The sequence below is a fragment of the Rhinichthys klamathensis genome, unplaced genomic scaffold, assembly GCF_029890125.1.
Source record: "Rhinichthys klamathensis goyatoka isolate OS25496 unplaced genomic scaffold, OSU_Roscu_1.1 h1tg000407l_1, whole genome shotgun sequence".
Taxonomy (NCBI): Eukaryota; Metazoa; Chordata; class Actinopteri; order Cypriniformes; family Leuciscidae; genus Rhinichthys; species Rhinichthys klamathensis.
The window spans coordinates 211,597-230,069 of record NW_026606908.1 but is presented as its reverse complement, the minus strand read 5'-3'; the positions used below and the strand labels follow the sequence as shown (position 1 = coordinate 230,069).

Genomic DNA, 18,473 nt, shown 5'->3' with positions numbered 1-18,473 from the left:
GTTAGCAACATGCTAATCATGCTAGCATAATGCTAGCAACATGCTAATCATGCTAGCATAATGCTAGCAACATGCTAATAATGCTAACATCTAACTACAAACATGCTAACAAACATGCTAATCATGCTAGCATGATGCTAGCAACATGCTAATCATGCTAGCATGATGCTAGCAACATGCTAATCATGCTAGCATGATGCTAGCAACATGCTAATCATGCTAGCATGATGCTAGCAACATGCTAATCATGCTAGCATGATGCTAGAAACATGCTAATCATGCTAGCATGATGTTAGCAACATGCTAATCATGCTAGCATCTAGCTACAAACATGCTAATCATGCTAGCATGATGCTAGCAACATGCTAATCATGCTAGCATGATGCTAGCAACATGCTAATCATGCTAGCATGATGCTAGAAACATGCTAATCATGCTAGCATGATGCTAGAAACATGCTAATCATGCTAGCATTATGCTAGCAACATGCCAATCATGCTAGCATGATGCTAGCAACATGCTAATCATGCTAGCATGATGCTAGAAACATGCTAATCATGCTAACATGATGTTAGCAACATGCTAATCATGCTAGCATAATGCTAGCAACATGCTAATCATGCTAGCATAATGCTAGCAACATGCTAATCATGCTAGCATGATGCTAGCAACATGCTAATCATGCTAGCATCTAGCTACAAACATGCTAGCAACCTGCTAATCATGTTAGCATCATGCTAAAGACACGGTAGCATGATGCTAGCAACATGCTAATCATGCTATCATTATGCTTATTTTGTTAGCATCTTACTAAAAACTAGCTATACACACCCTAGCAACCGAGCGGCGAGTTTTGCCACTGCAAGCACCACTTCACATTTTCTTCTGGAAATGTACATTCTAGTGTTGTGATTACTATTCACCCAGATAAAACTTCGGCACGCTACTCCTCCCGCACGTTTTCTCGTAGACCCATGAATGAGGTATCAAATCGACCGGTTCATTGTGGAGAGGTGTGCTATGTCTTTTCTAAGCGATCGGTTGTACGATGTTCGTCCGGCGGGCGATAAATGGGCCGAATAAAGTCCCATAGACTTAACATTGGCACAAAATTTGTGAGATCATATCTTTTGACCAGAAGGTCATAGAGACTTGGGGTTGGGCTCTTTTGACTCGGCCTATCAAGAAGCCAATAAATAGTGATACAATAACTTCATAGCCGTGCCCTAGCAACCACTTAGGGCACCCTAGCAACCATCAAACTACATTTCCAAGCCATATTTCAGCCCCAGAAAATAGTAGAAACATGGAGTTTGGCTTTTTTGACTTAGACTGTCAACTAGTCTTTGAATATCATCTCATAAACTGTATAAGCACACCATAGCAACCATATAGAGTACCCTAGTAACCACCTGAACACATGAATAAGCCATATCTCAGCACCAGAACATCGTACAGACATAGTTGTTGGCTCGTATGCAATAATGTACCACACTCTAGCAACCGAGCGGCGAGTTTTGCCACTGCAAGCACCACTTCACATTTTCTTCTGGAAATGTACATTCTAGTTAGTGGTGCTTGCCAAAGGCAAAGCAACACTAGTGTTATTGTGCATACTTATTATTCTTATTCTAATTTTTATTATTATTATTCTGGACAAAGTTTGACGCGCTACTCCTCCCGCAGTTTTTGTCACAGACCCATGAATGAGGTGTCAAAACGTGCGGCCTGTTCGGGAATGGTGTGCTATGACTTTTCTAAGAGATCGGGTGTACGATGTTCGCACAGCGGACGAAAAAGCGGCCAAAAAAGTCCCATTGACTTAACATTGCGGAATTTTCAGAAATTTAAATCTCAACTGTCATTTTCACACAGACACAAAAGGGCCTGACAGCCCTGCTGTCAGGCAGACCTCTCTCTCTCCCTAGGAGGATTTATTTTATCAAGCAGCCAATAAGTAATGGCCCTAAATCTTCAAAGCCACACCATAGCAACCAGTTACAGCACCCTAGCAACCGTGGGTGATAGGCACGAGGCCGCAGGCCTCGTGCCATACTAAATAACTCTATAAAACTCTATAAAAACTCCAAATAAAAACTCCACAGTAATTATCTGTTAAAAAATACACGCCGACATCACACACCCCTGATTGAGGCGTCAAATTGTGCGGATTATTGAGGAGAGGTGTGGTATGATTTTTCTTAGCGATCAGGGGTACGGTGTTCGCCCCAGGGGCAAATCATTGGGTAAAAAAGTCCCATAGACTTAACATTGGCACAAAATTTTTGAGATCATATCTTTTGACTAGAAGGTCACAGAGACTTGGGGTTGGGCTCTTTTGACTCGGCTTATGAAGCAGCCAATAAGTAGGGACATAACAACTTCATGGCCACGCCCTAGCAACCACTTATGCCACCCTAGCAACCATAAAACTACATTTCTAAGTCATTTTTCAGCTCCAGAAAATGGTAGAAACATGGAGTTTGGCTTTTTTGACTCAGACTGTCAACTAGTCTTTAAATATCATCTCATAAACTGTATAAGCACACCATAGCAACCATATAGGGTACCCTAGTAACCATACAAACACATAAAAAAGCCATATCTCAGCACCAGAACATCGTACAGACGTGTTTGTTGTCTCGTATGCAATAATGTACCACACTCTAGCAACCGAGCGGCGAGTTTTGCCACTGCAAGCACCACTTCACATTTTCTTCTGGAAATGTACATTCTAGTGTTGTGATTACTATTCACCCAGATAAAACTTTGGCACGCTACTCCTCCCGCACCTTTTGTCGTAGACCCATGAATGAGGTGTCAAATTGACCGGTTCATTGAGGAGAGGTGTGCTATGTCTTTTCTAAGCGATCGGTTGTACGATGTTCGTCCGGCGGGCGATAAATCGGCTGAAAAAATTCCCATAGACTTAACATTGGCACAAAATTTGTTATATCATATCTTTTGACTAGAAGGTCATAGAGACTTGGGGTAGGGCTCTTTTGACTCGGCCTATCAAGCAGCCAATAAGTAGTGACATAATAACTTCATAGTCATGCCTAGCAACCACTTAGGGCAGCCTAGCAACCATAAAACAACATATTCAAGCCATTATCTCAGCTCCAGAAAATAGTAGAAACATGGAGTTTGCCTTTTTTGACTCAGACTGTCAACTAGTCTTTAAATATCATCTCATAAACTGTATAAGCACACCATAGCAACCATATAGGGAACCCTAGTAACCATACAAACACATGAATAAGCCATATCTCTGCACCAGAAAATCGTACAGACATGGTTGTTGGCTTGTATGCAATCATGTACAACACTCTAGCAACCGAGCGGCGAGTTTTGCCACTGCAAGCACCACTTCACATTTTCTTCTGGAAATGTACATTCTAGTATTGTGATTACTATTCACCTAGACAAAACTTCGGCACGCTACTCCTCCCGCACGTTTTGTCGTAGACCCATGAATGAGGTGTCAAATCGACCGGTTCATTGAGGAGAGGTGTGCTATGTCTTTTCTAAGCGATCGGTTGTACGATGTTCGTCCGGCGGGCGATAAATCGGCCGAAAAAAGTCCCATAGACTTAACATTGGCACAAAATTTGTGAGATCATATCTTTTCACCAGAAGGTCATAGAGACTTGGGGTTGGGCTCTTTTGACTCGGCCTTTCAAGAAGCCAATAAGTATTGACATAATAACTTCATGGCTACGCCCTAGCAACCACTTATGCCACCCTAGCAACCATAAAACTACATTTCCAAGCCATATTTCAGCTCCAGAAAATAGAAGAAACATGGAGTTTGCCTTTTTTGACTCAGACTGTCAACTGGTCTTTAAATATCATCTCATAAACTGTATAAGCACACCATAGCAACCATATAGAGTACCCTAGTAACCATACAAACACATAAATAAGCCATATCTCAGCACCAGAACATCGTACAGACGTGTTTGTTGTCTCGTATGCAATAATGTACCACACTCTAGCAACCGAGCGGCGAGTTTTGCCACTGCAAGCACCACTTCACATTTTCTTCTGGAAATGTACATTCTAGTGTTGTGATTACTATTCACCTAGACAAAACTTCGGCACGCTACTCCTCCCGCACGTTTTCTCGTAGACCCATGAATGAGGTGTCAAATCGACCGGTTCATTGAGGAGAGGTGTGCTATGTCTTTTCTAAGCGATCGGTTGTACGATGATCGTCCGGCGGGCGATAGATTGGCCCAAAAAAGTCCCATAGACATAACATTGGCACAACATTTGTGAGATCATATCTTTTGACCAGAAGGTCATAGAGACTTGGGGTTGGGCTCTTTTGACTCGGCCTATCAAGAAGCCAATAAGTAGTGATATAACAACTTCATAGCCTTTCCCTAGCAACCACTTAGGGCACCCTAGCAACCATAAAACTATATTTCCAAGCCATATTTCAGCTCCAGAAAATAGTAGAAACATGGAGTTTAGCTTTTTTGACTTAGACTGTCAATTAGTCTTTAAATATTATCTCATAAATTGTATAAGCACACCATAGCAACCATATAGAGTACCCTAGTAACCACCTGAACACATGAATAAGCCATATCTCAGCACCAGAACATCGTAAAGACATGGTTGTTGGCTCGTATGCAATAATGTACCACACTCTAGCATCCGATCGGCGAGTTTTGCCACTGCAAGCACCACTTCACATTTTCTTCTGGAAATGTACATTCTAGTGTTGTGATTACTATTCACCTAGACAAAACTTCGGCACGCTACTCCTCCCGCACCTTTTGTCGTAGACCCATGAATGAGGTGTCAAATCGACCGGTTCATTGAGGAGAGGTGTGCTATGTCTTTTCTAAGCGATCGGTTGTAGGATGTTCGTCCGGCGGGCGAAAAATTTGCCGAAAAAAGTCCCATAGACTTAACATTGGCACAAAATTTGTGAGATCATATCTTTTGACCAGAAGGTCATAGAGACTTGGGGTTGGGCTCTTTTGACTCGGCCTATCAAGAAGCCAATAAGTAGTGACATAATAACTTCATAGCCGTGCCCTAGCAACCACTTAGGGCACCCTAGCAACCATAAAACTACATTTCCAAGCCATAATTCAGCTCCAGAAAATAGTAGAAACATGGAGTTTAGCTTTTTTGACTTAGACTGTCAACTAGTCTTTAAATATCATCTCATAAACTGTATAAGCACACCATAGCAACCATATAGAGTACCCTAGTAACCATACAACACATGAATAAGCCATATCTCAGCACCAGAATATCGTACAGATATGGTTCTTTGCTCGTATGCAATCATTTACCACACCTTAGCAACCGAGCGGCGAGTTTTGCCACTGCAAGCACCACTTCACATTTTCTTCTGGAAATGTACATTCTAGTTCTTCTTCTTCTTCTTCTTATTATTCTTCTGGCCACTTTTTGACGCGCTACTCCTCCCGCAGTTTTTGTCACAGACCCATGAATGAGGTGTCAAAACGTGCGGCCTGTTCGGGAATGGTGTGCTATGACTTTTCTAAGAGATCGGGGGTACGATGGTCGCCCCAGGGGCGAAAAACGGCCCAAAAAAATCCCATAGACTTAACATTGCGAAAAACTTTGACGAGCCGTAGCTCGGAACGAGGATGTCGCAGAAACGTGAAATTTGCCACATTTGAAGAGGCTGACAGGCTCTGTAAGAATATACCACACAATGGGGTAAAAGTTGCACCCCTGAGGGGCAGGAGGGGCCCAAAGTTGCCCCATTGACTTACTATGGTGTAGGACGGCCCATGAAATGGGCCGTCCTACACCATAGAAACCGCTTTTGTATTGAACATAACTCTGGATCACAGTGTCATAGAGACAAGAGGGCGGGCTCATTTTACTCAGACAACCAATCAGTCTCTCAGGATCATTGTGAAGCTATTAAGCCACGCCCTAGCAACCATTTAGAGCACCTTAGCAACAACTCCCATAGACTTCCATTGAAAGAGATCGAAGGGATATCTCTGGACTCAATTGTCATAGAAACATGAGGGTGGTCTCGTTTGACTCGGGGCAGCAAACAGCCAATCATGAGTCACCTCAACACTTCCTAGCCACGCCCTAGCAACCATTGTCGAGCACCTTAGCAACCAAAATCCAAAGAGGAATATCGTCCATTCTGAATGCCACAGAGGCATGGGAGTTGGTTTATATCATTCATACTGACAAGCAGCCTTTGGAGTTTCATGATTGGCAGCTGCCAAGCCACTCCCTAGCAACCAAACAGAGTACCCTAGCAACCATTTTGCAAGACCTACATCTCTGCATCAGAACATCGTATAGAGATGGGGGTTGGTTTATACATTCACATTGACTTTGGAGCTTCATGATTGGCAGCTGCCAAGCCACTCCCTAGCAACCAAACAGTGTACCCTAGCAACCGTTTTGCAAGACCGATATCTCTGCATCAGAACATCGTATAGAGATGGGGGTTGGGTCTTTTGACTCATGCTAGCAAACAGGACTTGCTACATGCTACACATGCTAGCAGTGAATAGCTACATGCTAATATTGATTAGCTAAGTGCTAAATCATGCCAATAAAATGCTACAAACTCAACAGTAACCATCTTTGACAACTACCAACCACCTAGTAACACCATAGCAACCACACAGATTACCCTAGCAACCACCCAGAACACCCTAGCAACTGCCTAGCAACGCCCTAGCAACCACCCAGAACACCCTAGCAACCGCCTAGCAACCACCCAGGATACCCTAGCAACTGCCTAGCAACACCCTAGCAACCACCCAGAACACCCTAGCAACTGCCTAGCAACGCCCTAGCAACCACCCAAATTACCCTAGCAACCGCCTAGCAACCACCCAGGATACCCTAGCAACTGCCTAGCAACCACCCAGAACACCCTAGCAACCGCCTAGCAACCACCCAGAACACCCTAGCAACCATCCAGAATACCTTAGCAACAACCTAGCAACACCCTAGCAACCACCCTGAACACCCTAGGAATGCCCTAGCAACCACACAAATTACCCTAGCAACCGCTTAGCAACCACCCAGGATACCCTAGCAACTGCCTAGCAACGCCCTAGCAACCACCCAGAACACCCTAGCAACCGCCTAGCAACACCCTAGCAACCACCTAGTAATACCTTAGCAACCATGCTAGCAACATGCTAAACATGCTAGCATCATGCTAGCAACATGCTAATCATGCTAGCATAATGCTAGGAACATGCTAATCATGCTAGCATGATGCTAGAAACATGCTAATCATGCTAGCAACTAGCTACAAACATGCTAGCAACAGGCTAATCATGCTAGCATCATGCTAGCAACATGCTAATCATGCTAGTAACATGGTAGCAACATGCTAATCATGCTACAAATATGCTAGAAACATGCTAATCATGCTAGCATCATGCTAGCAACATGCTAATCATGCTAGCATCATGCTAGCAACATGCTAATCATGCTAGCATCATGCTAGCATCATGCTAGCAACATGCTAATCATGCTAGCAACATGCTAGCAATATGCTAGCAACATGCTAATCATGCTAGCAACATGCTAATCATGCTAGCATCATGCTAGCAACATGCTAGCAACATGCTAAACATGCTAGCATCATGCTAGCAAGATGCTAGCAACATGCTAAACATGCTAGCATCATGCTAGCAACATGCTAAACATGCTAGCATGATGCTAGCAATATGCTAATCATGCAAGCATGATGCTAGCAATATGCTAAACATGCTAGCATGATGCTAGCAATATGCTAATCATGCTAGCATGATGCTAGCAATATGCTAATCATGCTAGCATGATGCAAATAATGCTAGCATCTAACTAAAACATGTTTGCAACATTCTTATTTTTGCTAGCATCATGCTAGCAACATGCTAGCATAATGGGAGAATCTAACTAAAACATGCTAGTAACATGCTTATAATGCTAGCATGATCCTAGCAACATGCTAATCATGCTAGCATGATGCTAGCAACATGCTAATCATGCTAATCATGCTAGCATCTTGGTAAAAACTAGCTAACCGCACGCTAGCAACCGAGCGGCGAGTTTTGCCACTGCAAGCACCACTTCACATTTTCTTCTGGAAATGTACATTCTAGTTATAGTATATCATTTCCATTATATACAGTTATATTAAAAATATACATTAGTGTGTAATTATAACATATAAAAATATAAAATCAACTGGTATCTTTAAAGTGCCTCTATTATGCTTTTTCAGATTTTACCTTTCATGTATTACAATATAGCTGTTTGCACTGTACTAAGTGATCAGTTGACTTACCTTAAAAGGTAAGTTCACCCAAAAATGAAATTTCTGTCATTTATTACTCACCCTCATGTCGTTCCAAACCCGTAAGACCTTTCAGTCATCTTCGGAACACAAATGGAGATATTTTTGATGAAATCGGAGAGCTTTCTGATCACTGATCACTTTTTACAGTGTGTGAATGTAAAAGGTGGGGCGGCAGTGGCTCAGTGGTTCATGTTAGGGGTGGGCGATATGAGCAAAAATTCATATCACGATATTTTTTCACTGTCCGGACGATATCGATATTATATTGCGATATGAGAAAAAAAATTGGAATCACATTTTAGTACACCTTAGTTAAATTACAAGCAAAATATGTATTTTAACCCAATAACTAGAAAAAGGTGAAGGATTTAATTGGAAATAGACCTGAAAAATCTTTTTTTATTGTGCCATTGTTTTTCTCAAAAAGTGCAAACGTGCAACATGAGGTAGGCCTGAATTCACTAGTTATCTCTTTCCACTTTTTATTTTGCTGGGGTCAAAATAATTCCTTCGTTAATAATTCGTAAGATGAGTAACACTGGAGTTTGGTTTATTGAATACGTTATAATCAATAAATATGAAATAGTGTGAGGTTTGACACTTAGGCCTAATTGAAGACAACATTATGTTAACCGAGAAGTTTTTGTATACTGACCAAAAGAGATAATTTTATTGTTGTTTTTATTTATATTGTTGTCCATTTATCGAACTTCCATACCTCTTATATAGTAATTATATATTACTTATATAGTAATTATATATTACTATGTATCAATTTACTAATGCTCGGACACACGCGGTCTCTCTCGCTGTCGCTCGCGGAGTTCGCTTCGCTTTTATCCCGTCCGGCGCCAGACAGGCGCTGTGTGTGTGCGTGTGCAAGAGGCGCGTGTGTGACAAGACGGAGTGATACACTGTCACAGTGACAGAGAACGAATACACTGCGTGTTTTAAATAGCGTAAAAAATAATAATAATAACGAAACGCATTATGTGGCGGCCGGTGTTGATTCTGTGGCGCATCGCCATGATGACAAGAGGAAAAGGTTAAACGTTCAGTTCAGCCTCGATTTTGTATCGTCATTAGTAGCGTTAAAAGTTGTAGAGTACCAAATTGAACAAAACAATATAACTGCAAAATTTGAATTTATGAATATCTAACGGTATTCTCGGTATCGCAAAATCCATATCATGGTACAACATAATACCGGTAGTCACGTTCACACCTAGTTCATGTAGGTTGTCTACAAACCGGAAGGTTGGTGGTTCAATCCCCGGTTCCACCTGACCAAGTGTTGAGGTGTCCATGAGCAAGACACCTAACCCCAGCTGCTCCCGACGAGCTGGATGGCCCCTTGTATGGCTGACACCGCCGTCTGTGTATGAATGAGTGTATGAATGGGTGAATGTGAGGCAAAATGTAAAGCGCTTTGGTGGCCATTGGGTCTGTGAAAGCGCTATATAAATGCAGTCCATTTACCAAGGTCTGCAAAGTTTCAAAGATCACTACCTGAAACGAGTCGTTCCAGACTTTTGAAAAACCTACGTAGGTTTGTAACGAATTTACATAATGCCACCCTATGGTGTTCATTGGGTACCCACTAGCAATGTCTACTGTGCCCCACCCTCAAACACTGTAGTTGTAGCTGAGGCCTGGAAGAGTTTGGTTCGTGTTGTCGGCATGTCGAGAAGACGCTGTTTTCTGCACAGCGAAATCGAATCCTATGGAGCCCGTAAAGGGACATGGTGATGGAAAAAATATGACATGGGAGGGGGAAAACATTTATTTGTTACTTAGCGTTTGCTATCGAAACCTTTGCATTCCCTCCCAAAAACGTTTGCGTTCCCTAGTGAAACTTTGCGTTCGCTCGCAAAGAACAGGTTTGCGAGCGAACAAATTTTTTTCGGAGGAACGCAAAACATTTGCAGGAGAACACGTATGTATATTGATGCATAATTTTTTCCCTCATCTTATGTTTTTTTTTCCATCACCATGTTCCTTTAGGGGCTCCATAAAAATACACTTATCATGCACTTTTAAAGGATGAGGACTCAAATTGATACGGTAAAACCAACGCCATCAGAGTGCAACAGTAAAGTCCCGGAAGTAAACCCCGTTCATTTCCTCCATCGGGAATTAGATTTTTAAAGATAACGAGTAAACCTTTAGAGACAGTCCTACTGTTTGCTACGAGGTTGTTAATCGATGGTTGTTAATTCTGTTGAAGCCATCAACCTGTATTATTGCAACTTATTTTTTTAAATACTCTTTAACAATGTAATTCATGATGAAAAACTACATTACCCATGATGCTGTACAGAGAATTCCACCAATCAAGGAGTCATGACAATCAAAATGCACCATTAGAGCTCTAGCTCTTAAGCTTTTCCCCTGTATTTTTTTATTGATGTTACTACGTTCTCAAAATACTTATTTGTATATAACATGTTTTGCAAAAAAAAACTTAGTTAAAATATATTGTTTTTATTTATAATCAACATTTTTTTAAATGAGTAGTTTTATATTTCTCCATAGTTTTTAATTTGATTAGTCTTTTTGCAATGCTTCATGGGATTGTAGTTCTTTCCCTTATTAAAACTGTTAAAGTCCCTGTAAAGGCAATTCAAAAAAAAAAAATCTAAACCCATTATAAATGTTAGAAATGTATTGCTAAAACATATTACAAAGACTGTGAACTGTGAATTACTGAATTGTGGAGTTAGACCGTTAAACAGTTTTTCACCATTGCTATTTTGCGGGTTTTTTGGGCGGGGCTAAAACGGGGCTCGATGACGCACTGGAGCCCCTGAGCTCATGGACTCGCCCCTACTTGATGACGCACTGAGGCCATTGAGGCTGGCTCCTCCCCTAACAATAGAGCACATTCGCATCAGTTTGCCGCTCAATAGCGAGTTACTGTCAGTACTATTAGTACTACAGCCTATAGTTTGCTAGCTAGCTATGCCTTCGACACGGAAATGCGTAGGCTACTACCTGGATGCGATCATGTACAAAACAGATCGGTGTCCTTATTTCATTTTCCCGAAAAACGATCACATCAAGAAGAGGTGGATTAATTTGTGAAGAGCCAACCTTGATGGAGAGCTGAGGATCACCGCCAACACCCGCCTCTGTAGCGATCATTTTACACGGGATAGTTTTATAAACTGTCGTCGGAGACAACTGGGATTCACTGATAATCCGCTGTTACTGGTGAATGGGGCCGAACCGACTATCTCCTGCCTCGGCCTTCATCTCCCCGTCCCGAAAGCAGTATCACCCGCGAGTGGGCGTGGTTTCAGCGCAGCCAGCGGACACGCCCCCAGCGTTTGAGAGCAGAGAATAATGCTCACTATTTCAAGATTTTGATAGCTTATTTGATGTACTTGCCAGCTTTTTTTATCATTCAAATTTGGCTGGGTGGCTAATAACACATTTTTCTGTGGTGTGACAAACTCAGAACACATACTTAATTTTGACTTTACAGGGACTTTAAATACACTTGTACCTTTTTCTTTTTGTTAGATTTTCAAATGCTTTTTTTTTTTGTTGCTTCCAATCAAAGTTTGCAATGTTATGATTAATCCCATTGCTGGTTGGTTTGGTTCATTGCTTATAACGCGTTTTATTAATCTCCATGGGAGAAATGAATGGAAAAAATGCTTCTGGAACCAATGCCGCTGAAAAAGTGGGTGGGCACTGTTGCACTTTATACAAGTGCCAAAAAGCATCCTGAGCTGAAATTCAGATACGGTAATGGAAATTTAGTTTGACATGTGCTGTACGGAGTAGACCAATCACAGAGAGTCCGAATCATTCATCGAACCGTTTCAGACACTGAGAAAAGAGGTGATGCTGTAATGTATATTATTGAATGGATGTAAACCTATTATGGGAGACCTCCAAAACAAGAAGCCTTTAAAATAACATAATTTGGGCACTTTGAAAATAACTATTTGTGTGCATCTAAGTCTTTTTCTGTCAATAAAGTCGACTTTTCTGTTCACAGCTGCATGTTCCAGACTTCAGCGGAACTCTAGAGAATGAGCATCAAAATGTAGAGTTCACTGGTTTGGATCTGGTATGTAGAATATAAGAGCTGATAAATATTTGTATAATATTAGTATAAGTTTAAAATTATTACTCCAAAATGATTTAATCATCTAATGTATCTCTGACAGGATGCTGAATTGCTGAAGCTCCTCTCAAAGCTGCTGATTTCCTCTACAAGACTGTCTGCTTCCGAAGCCCTAAAAGATGACTACTTCATCTCAGTTGATGTGTAAAAGTCAAATGTGTTCATGTTTGCGTTCTTTGCCCTTTTTCTTTATAATTTTCTCATAAGAAAAAAACCCCCACAGAGGTGTTTGTTTGTTCCTCACACTAATGTTTCGTGTTCCTGAAATAAATAAAAGTAAATATATAAAGGCAGAATAAAGTGGGAATCTTTGTCAATACAGTTCATTATGTGCATCAGAGAAGAGGAAGAATATGCTTGGTTTTTCCATTTTGTGATGTTTTATCCTGTTCCAGATCCGATCAGTGTAACATAAAAGGCTGTCATCCTTTAATCATAGTCACTGACAAGACCTTACTTTGAAATTGCCCAGTTCGAAAATTGTCTCCTTAATATCTTTTATCTTTCTGTCCTCGTTTTTTCTCCAGGATCATCAAAAAGTGACCCATAAATTCTGAAAAGGAGAGCAATTTGGCTTGCTACTGAATTTTCACAGGAATCATATGAGTCTATAATAACTTTCTAGTTTCATCAGCAAATTTGTGAGAAAGTAAAATTGCATTTTTATTAGTATTTTGAGCACAGCACAATCACCCTTTACATTGAGTCTCTATGTGGTTGTTGACCTTGGATAGGTCACCTGGTATTTCAAGTTGGTACTCCTAGTTTTTTTTTTTTTTTTTTTTTATGCATCAGTCCAAATATTGATGAAAGGTACAATTTACGCCACTTAGGAAGAAGCTCATCAGGGTGAGATGTTACAAGTTACGTAACACAATGATGTTCAATTATTGGAAATCAGACCACAGAGCCATACAGTGCTCTCAACTGGCCGGTTAAGATGCTGAATAATGAACCAAGGTAATTTAATAGAACATAGCACTATATATTATATAGGGCTTCAACTGTTTTAAAGAGAAAATAAGGACACAGTGCATTAAGGAAGTATTTAGACCCCTTAATTTTGTTTAATTTTTAAAAATACTTTTTAAAAAATCCATATCAATTTACACTCTACCCCATAACGACAAAAAAAAAATAAAAAAAGATTTCTGATAAGTTTATTTTAAAGAAAAAAATGAAATAACAATTTACAGACACATGAAATTTGACGTCATTTACTCTCGGTTCCACACACTGACTATCTATTTTGTCAAGCTTAATTTGAAAAATATTTTTCGAAAGTCAATGGTAACCAAAACTATTTATAAACATTCTTCCAAATATATTTTGTGTTCAGGAGAAGGAAGTCAACGAGTTTGGAACGACGTGAGGTGAGTAACTGTTGAAGCACCTTGACAGCAATTACAGCCTCAATTCTTTTTGAGGTTTAGATGCGACAAGCCAGAATGCTTGTTTGTTGCATTCAGGACCTTTAAGAATTTCTTTCTTTCTGTCAAAGTTGTCGTATAATGCACTTTATACATCGACACGCCTTCTTGTATTGTTAAGCGCTGTATCAAAAGAGAGGCATGCTTATATAAAACACGAGCAAGCTAGCGCCCTCAGACAGACACCACAGAGATCACGGGGAGCTGCGTTGTCAGTCAAACCCTCACAAGAAATACAGTCTGCCAGAGGAAGGTAAGTAAAATAACATTTTTGTTTTTGTTTTTATCTTATATAAGCCATCATTGTTAATGTGCAAGTTAAATTTCGAAATTTACAAAAGAAAAGTAGCCTACGATAATCCGGGCTGTTACAAGAGCTATTAGCTCAAACCCCTCTTAAATAATTACAGTATTTCTAATATAAAATTTTATTCTACAATTAAAAATGTCAATTTCATTATCATCATCATATTTTGCAGTTGTTGTAGGTAAACGAGTGAACAATTAAACACAAGGGGGAAACTAAGCCTATTACACACACGGTTTTATGAAAGGTGAAGATCAAGAAGAAGAAGATCAAGCCTGTTGACTTGTTTTACATTATACAATTCTTTTTTTTACAATCCATGAAGGAGCAAAAAGGGAAAAGTGACAAATATTATAATTAATAATATAAAAATTATTTCATTATTTACAATTTTGTTTTATATCTTTACATAAAAATGTAATAGTTTGTATAAATGCTTAGTTCTGTCATGAAACTCTAGATGGCGCAGGCTGATGGGTCCTTAACTCAAACTGATGATATTCACAGCGTTACACTTGGCACAAGCTGATTGGTTCATGTTGTATCTGCAGCCAATGAGCTTGCTGCTCAACATTTAAATGGCTGGTTACCATTCACTATAGCAGTTGCAGCGCGCTTTCAGACTTCCGTCTAAAACCCTCCACCTTCCCCAGCTCCACCTGTATAGATCAGCAGCAGCAGCAACAATAATCGACTACAACAGCAATAATCAATAGCAGCAGCTTAGCAGATCTATTCCGCCAGTCCCAAATACATTAGCATTGTCATATCAATTACCATGTTAAAATTATTCAGAGAGTTGCCATGATAGAAATGCATTTTATTTTATAATAAAAAATCAAGTTCCGTTGTTCAAAACTAGGCTAAATTTACATTTTAGCTGCATGAATGAATCATGTGATCCCATATGTATTACAGAGTCAGCTTCATCTTCTTCTTCGCTGTTTTCTAGATGCACTCTCATCAGTTCATCTTCATGATCATTGCTGTAATGTGGATAGTGAGAGTCACAGAAGCATTTTCATACACACCACGAGACACCGTCATCCCTGCAGAGGACCTGACCAAATACTACACTGCCCTGCGGCGCTATATCAAGCTCATCACACGACAAAGGTAAGATAAAAAAAGTGAATTAATCAGTAAAATACAGAAAGCAGGACAATAGCAAAGTATTTAGCAAATTGAGTTTACAAAGAAATAGGCCTTTAATTGTTACAGTATTCATATTTCCATAATTTAAATAATAATACAAGTTACAATTTCTCTTATTTTGGAGAATTTTACAGCCTTTTAATTTCCTCTGATGCTTTTGTAGCTATAATTTATGGTTTCTGCCACCGAATAAAAAGGTAGTTGCAACTTGTCATCTCACGATTCTGATGAGTTTATATCTCAATTAAGAGAATTGTAAACTCAGAATTGCAAGAAAAAAAGTCAGAATTGTGAGATACAAACACAATTAAAAGAGGTAATTGAGAGTTTTTAATCTTACAATTCTGACTTTTCTGACAATTCTTGACCTTACAAGTTTATAGGTGTGTGTCCAGGCCATAGAATTACTGTAATTATGAGAATTTTCTGGGCGCTCTGACTTGTACCACCTGACCGCTGCAGATTCATTTTGGTGTTGTCATAGAAACACATAATTCCAAATTCAAGGAAGTGAACAGCTCTGAGTAGATCGTCACGGGTCATCATCTCGAAATTACGGTAATTATGACATCGTCTGAACACAGCATAAAAATCACAATTCTGAGAAAAAAAGTAAGAATTGTGAGATTTATGCCGCGTTCACGCCATGTCATAAATACTGTAATGACGAGATGACAACCAGGCTTTATAACTTTTATAAGTTTATGTCACACAATTCGGACTTTATAACTCACAATTCTGACTTTTTTTTTTTCAGAATTGTGAGATATTAACATGCAATTGTGCATTATAAAGTCCGAATTGGGAGATAAAAAGTCACAATTACCTTTTTATTCTGTGGCAGAAACCAGCTTCCATACTTGTTTTCCTAACCTCTCTCAGGTATGGGAAAAGAAACAGTCCTGAACCCATGTTCCTGAGTCTGCTGTTGAGAGAGACACCAGGAAGCATTCCTGAGTCCACATATGAGGAAGCAGGCACTGAACATGACAGCATCAGGTTAGAACACCGCACATTCTTCATTTAGCTGGAGACTAGATATGATCTTTTTTATTAGTTGTGTCATACATTACAAAGAAGGTTATAAAAAACTACTTAAAAAGGTTTTGTATAATTTCCTCTCTCTCTTTTTCATGTTATACAAAGTTACAAAGATTTTGCTTTTTGATCGTGTCTTTTCAGATTCAAGGAAATGCCAATTTGATGATGGAAGATTTTTATCAACCACCAAGCGATGTCAGCGGTGACCAGATAGTGGCAGTGTGCAGCTTTAAACCATTGATCCTATACAGTGTTATGAGAAATCGAGTCCTCCCCCAGGAATTGGGTCTCCTTTAGGACCCAGACGGCAATGCCTGATCAAAAGTTGTTATTGTGATGTCTCGACTAATTATAACTTATTTAACTATTGTATGATGTTTATTAAATTAAGTGCACAAACAACATGTTTGAAATATAAAATTAATTCCTATGTATTGCATTATAAAACAAACTGGAAACGCAACCATACAATGTATCTTTTTTTAGAAGGATAAGGATTGTTGCAACATACTATGTTCTGTAAAAGTAATTTAATATTAATTTTACACAATAATAGTAATGTGGTACAGTATAGGCTATAATAATACTATAATACATTTTTAATAAATTACTTGTCATGCTAAGTACACATAAACATCATTAATTTGGAACATGTAATTGGGAACTATATTGGAAGCAAAAAACATACCTAATATAATATAAGCTAAGCTAACAGGCTGATCTTGTAGATGTATGCTATTCTAGAACGTAAGCTAACTAAAAAAATGCTTGATTTCACAACCTATACTTGTCTATAAACCATGAAATTTAAAAGGTCATTAATTAAATGACAGAAATCATAACGTGATTTTGCAGGAATTGTAATCAGGCGCTTAAAAAACTACCCATTAAAAGTCAGTTGAACTAATGGGATCACTGGGGGTCCTAAAGGAGACCAATTCCTGGCTGGGGGGACTCGATTTCTCACCACAACGGCGTTCATTATGTTCTGTACTATGGGGGTTATGCGCGACAAACCTTTGTAATCTGTAAAACAGGTCGCGCGTCGCTTCTGGTTCAGGTCTTTTGTATATGCTCTGTTAAAGGTACAATATTTAAGATTTTTGTAATAAAATATCCAAAAATCACTTGCACAGTGTGATATATTTCCTGCACTTGCAATATCCCAAAAGTTCCCAAAGATTTTTAATTTCAGAGAAATTCCTATTTTAAATAATGGCTCGTCCCTGGTCATTGTCGCCTATTAATGACGTAATATCCGCGTTATCCCTGGTTTCCGCTCGTACCGCCATAGTAACTATGGCGACAGACGTGGACAACTGCGTTACGTCTAGCGGCACGCTCACGCTGTTGTTGATTCGTTCAAACATTATGGACCATGGGAAGCAGACTTTGGGACAAAAGGCGAACTAAAACGAGGATCAATATCAGTGTGGCGGTTTAAAGATGCCGAGAGCTCCACGTCTGCGACTAACTTCGACTTGACAGAGACGCTGTTCTTGCATGTACTTTATTAGACAGGTGAGCAAATGTACATAAAACTAATCAATGTTATATAGCTCAACATGATGAAATGTTAGAATATGATCAGTATGTTATTCTTATGTTGATCTAGCTTACTGCTAGTCTCATACAGACAAACTAACACATAGAATAACATATCTTTCAACACACTCAAATGCAGTTTAGTGTGATAGTGTAGACCAAGTGAAACAGCGCTGCGTGAGTATTAATTCTGCACTTGCGGGTAGTTCGGTAGAATGAAATGTCCTTATTCCTTTTTATCCGCTGGATTTGCGTGTGGCGCTGATATCGGTCTCTCATTAGCAATCGCGCCATGCTTCATTCCACAGTCATGTTATCACTGTATTCACTCATCCAGAAACATTATTAGATCCATCAGCATGACGACAAGTTCCATAATTTCGCGTATGCGTCATCAACCTACGCCTTTGTTATTGTAAGAGGTTAGCGACCCCTAGCGGCGGAAAAAAAATTACATATTGTAGCTTTAAATATAAAGTCGTTTTACTCAAGATACCTTCAAAGGAGCGAGAAAAGATGAGCATAACCGAT

The 18,473-nt window shown here is 39.6% G+C and overlaps 2 protein-coding genes across 2 annotated transcripts in view; both read left to right on the top strand.

The window, feature by feature from the left end:
- LOC130070490 (serine/threonine-protein kinase 31-like) overlaps window positions 1-12,781 on the top strand; it is a 46,979-nt gene extending 34,198 nt beyond the window's left edge. Inside the window, exons 23-24 of the mRNA XM_056234903.1 lie at window positions 12,336-12,407; window positions 12,508-12,781. Coding sequence (XP_056090878.1) covers window positions 12,336-12,407; window positions 12,508-12,612 — 177 coding nt within the window. The 3' untranslated portion in view covers window positions 12,613-12,781. The remainder of the gene's footprint in view (window positions 1-12,335; window positions 12,408-12,507) is intronic.
- Window positions 12,782-15,153: 2,372 nt separating this feature from the next.
- Window positions 15,154-16,560, top strand: LOC130070489 (pro-neuropeptide Y-like). The gene is made up of 3 exons (XM_056234902.1): window positions 15,154-15,317; window positions 16,239-16,355; window positions 16,539-16,560. The coding sequence occupies exons 1-3, from the start codon at window positions 15,154-15,156 to the stop codon at window positions 16,558-16,560; spliced, it is 303 nt and encodes a 100-aa protein (XP_056090877.1).
- The last annotated feature ends 1,913 nt before the right edge of the window (window positions 16,561-18,473 follow it).

What these genes read in the sequence shown, in the direction of transcription:
- LOC130070489 (XM_056234902.1), top strand. Translation starts at nt 15,154, where the DNA reads ATGCACTCTCATCAGTTCATCTTCATGATCATTGCTGTAATGTGGATA. An exon ending in AAGCTCATCACACGACAAAG is followed by an intron (nt 15,318 to 16,238) that starts GTAAGATAAAAA and finishes AACCTCTCTCAG; the next exon opens with GTATGGGAAAAGAAACAGTC. An exon ending in ACTGAACATGACAGCATCAG is followed by an intron (nt 16,356 to 16,538) that starts GTTAGAACACCG and finishes GTGTCTTTTCAG; the next exon opens with ATTCAAGGAAATGCCAATTT.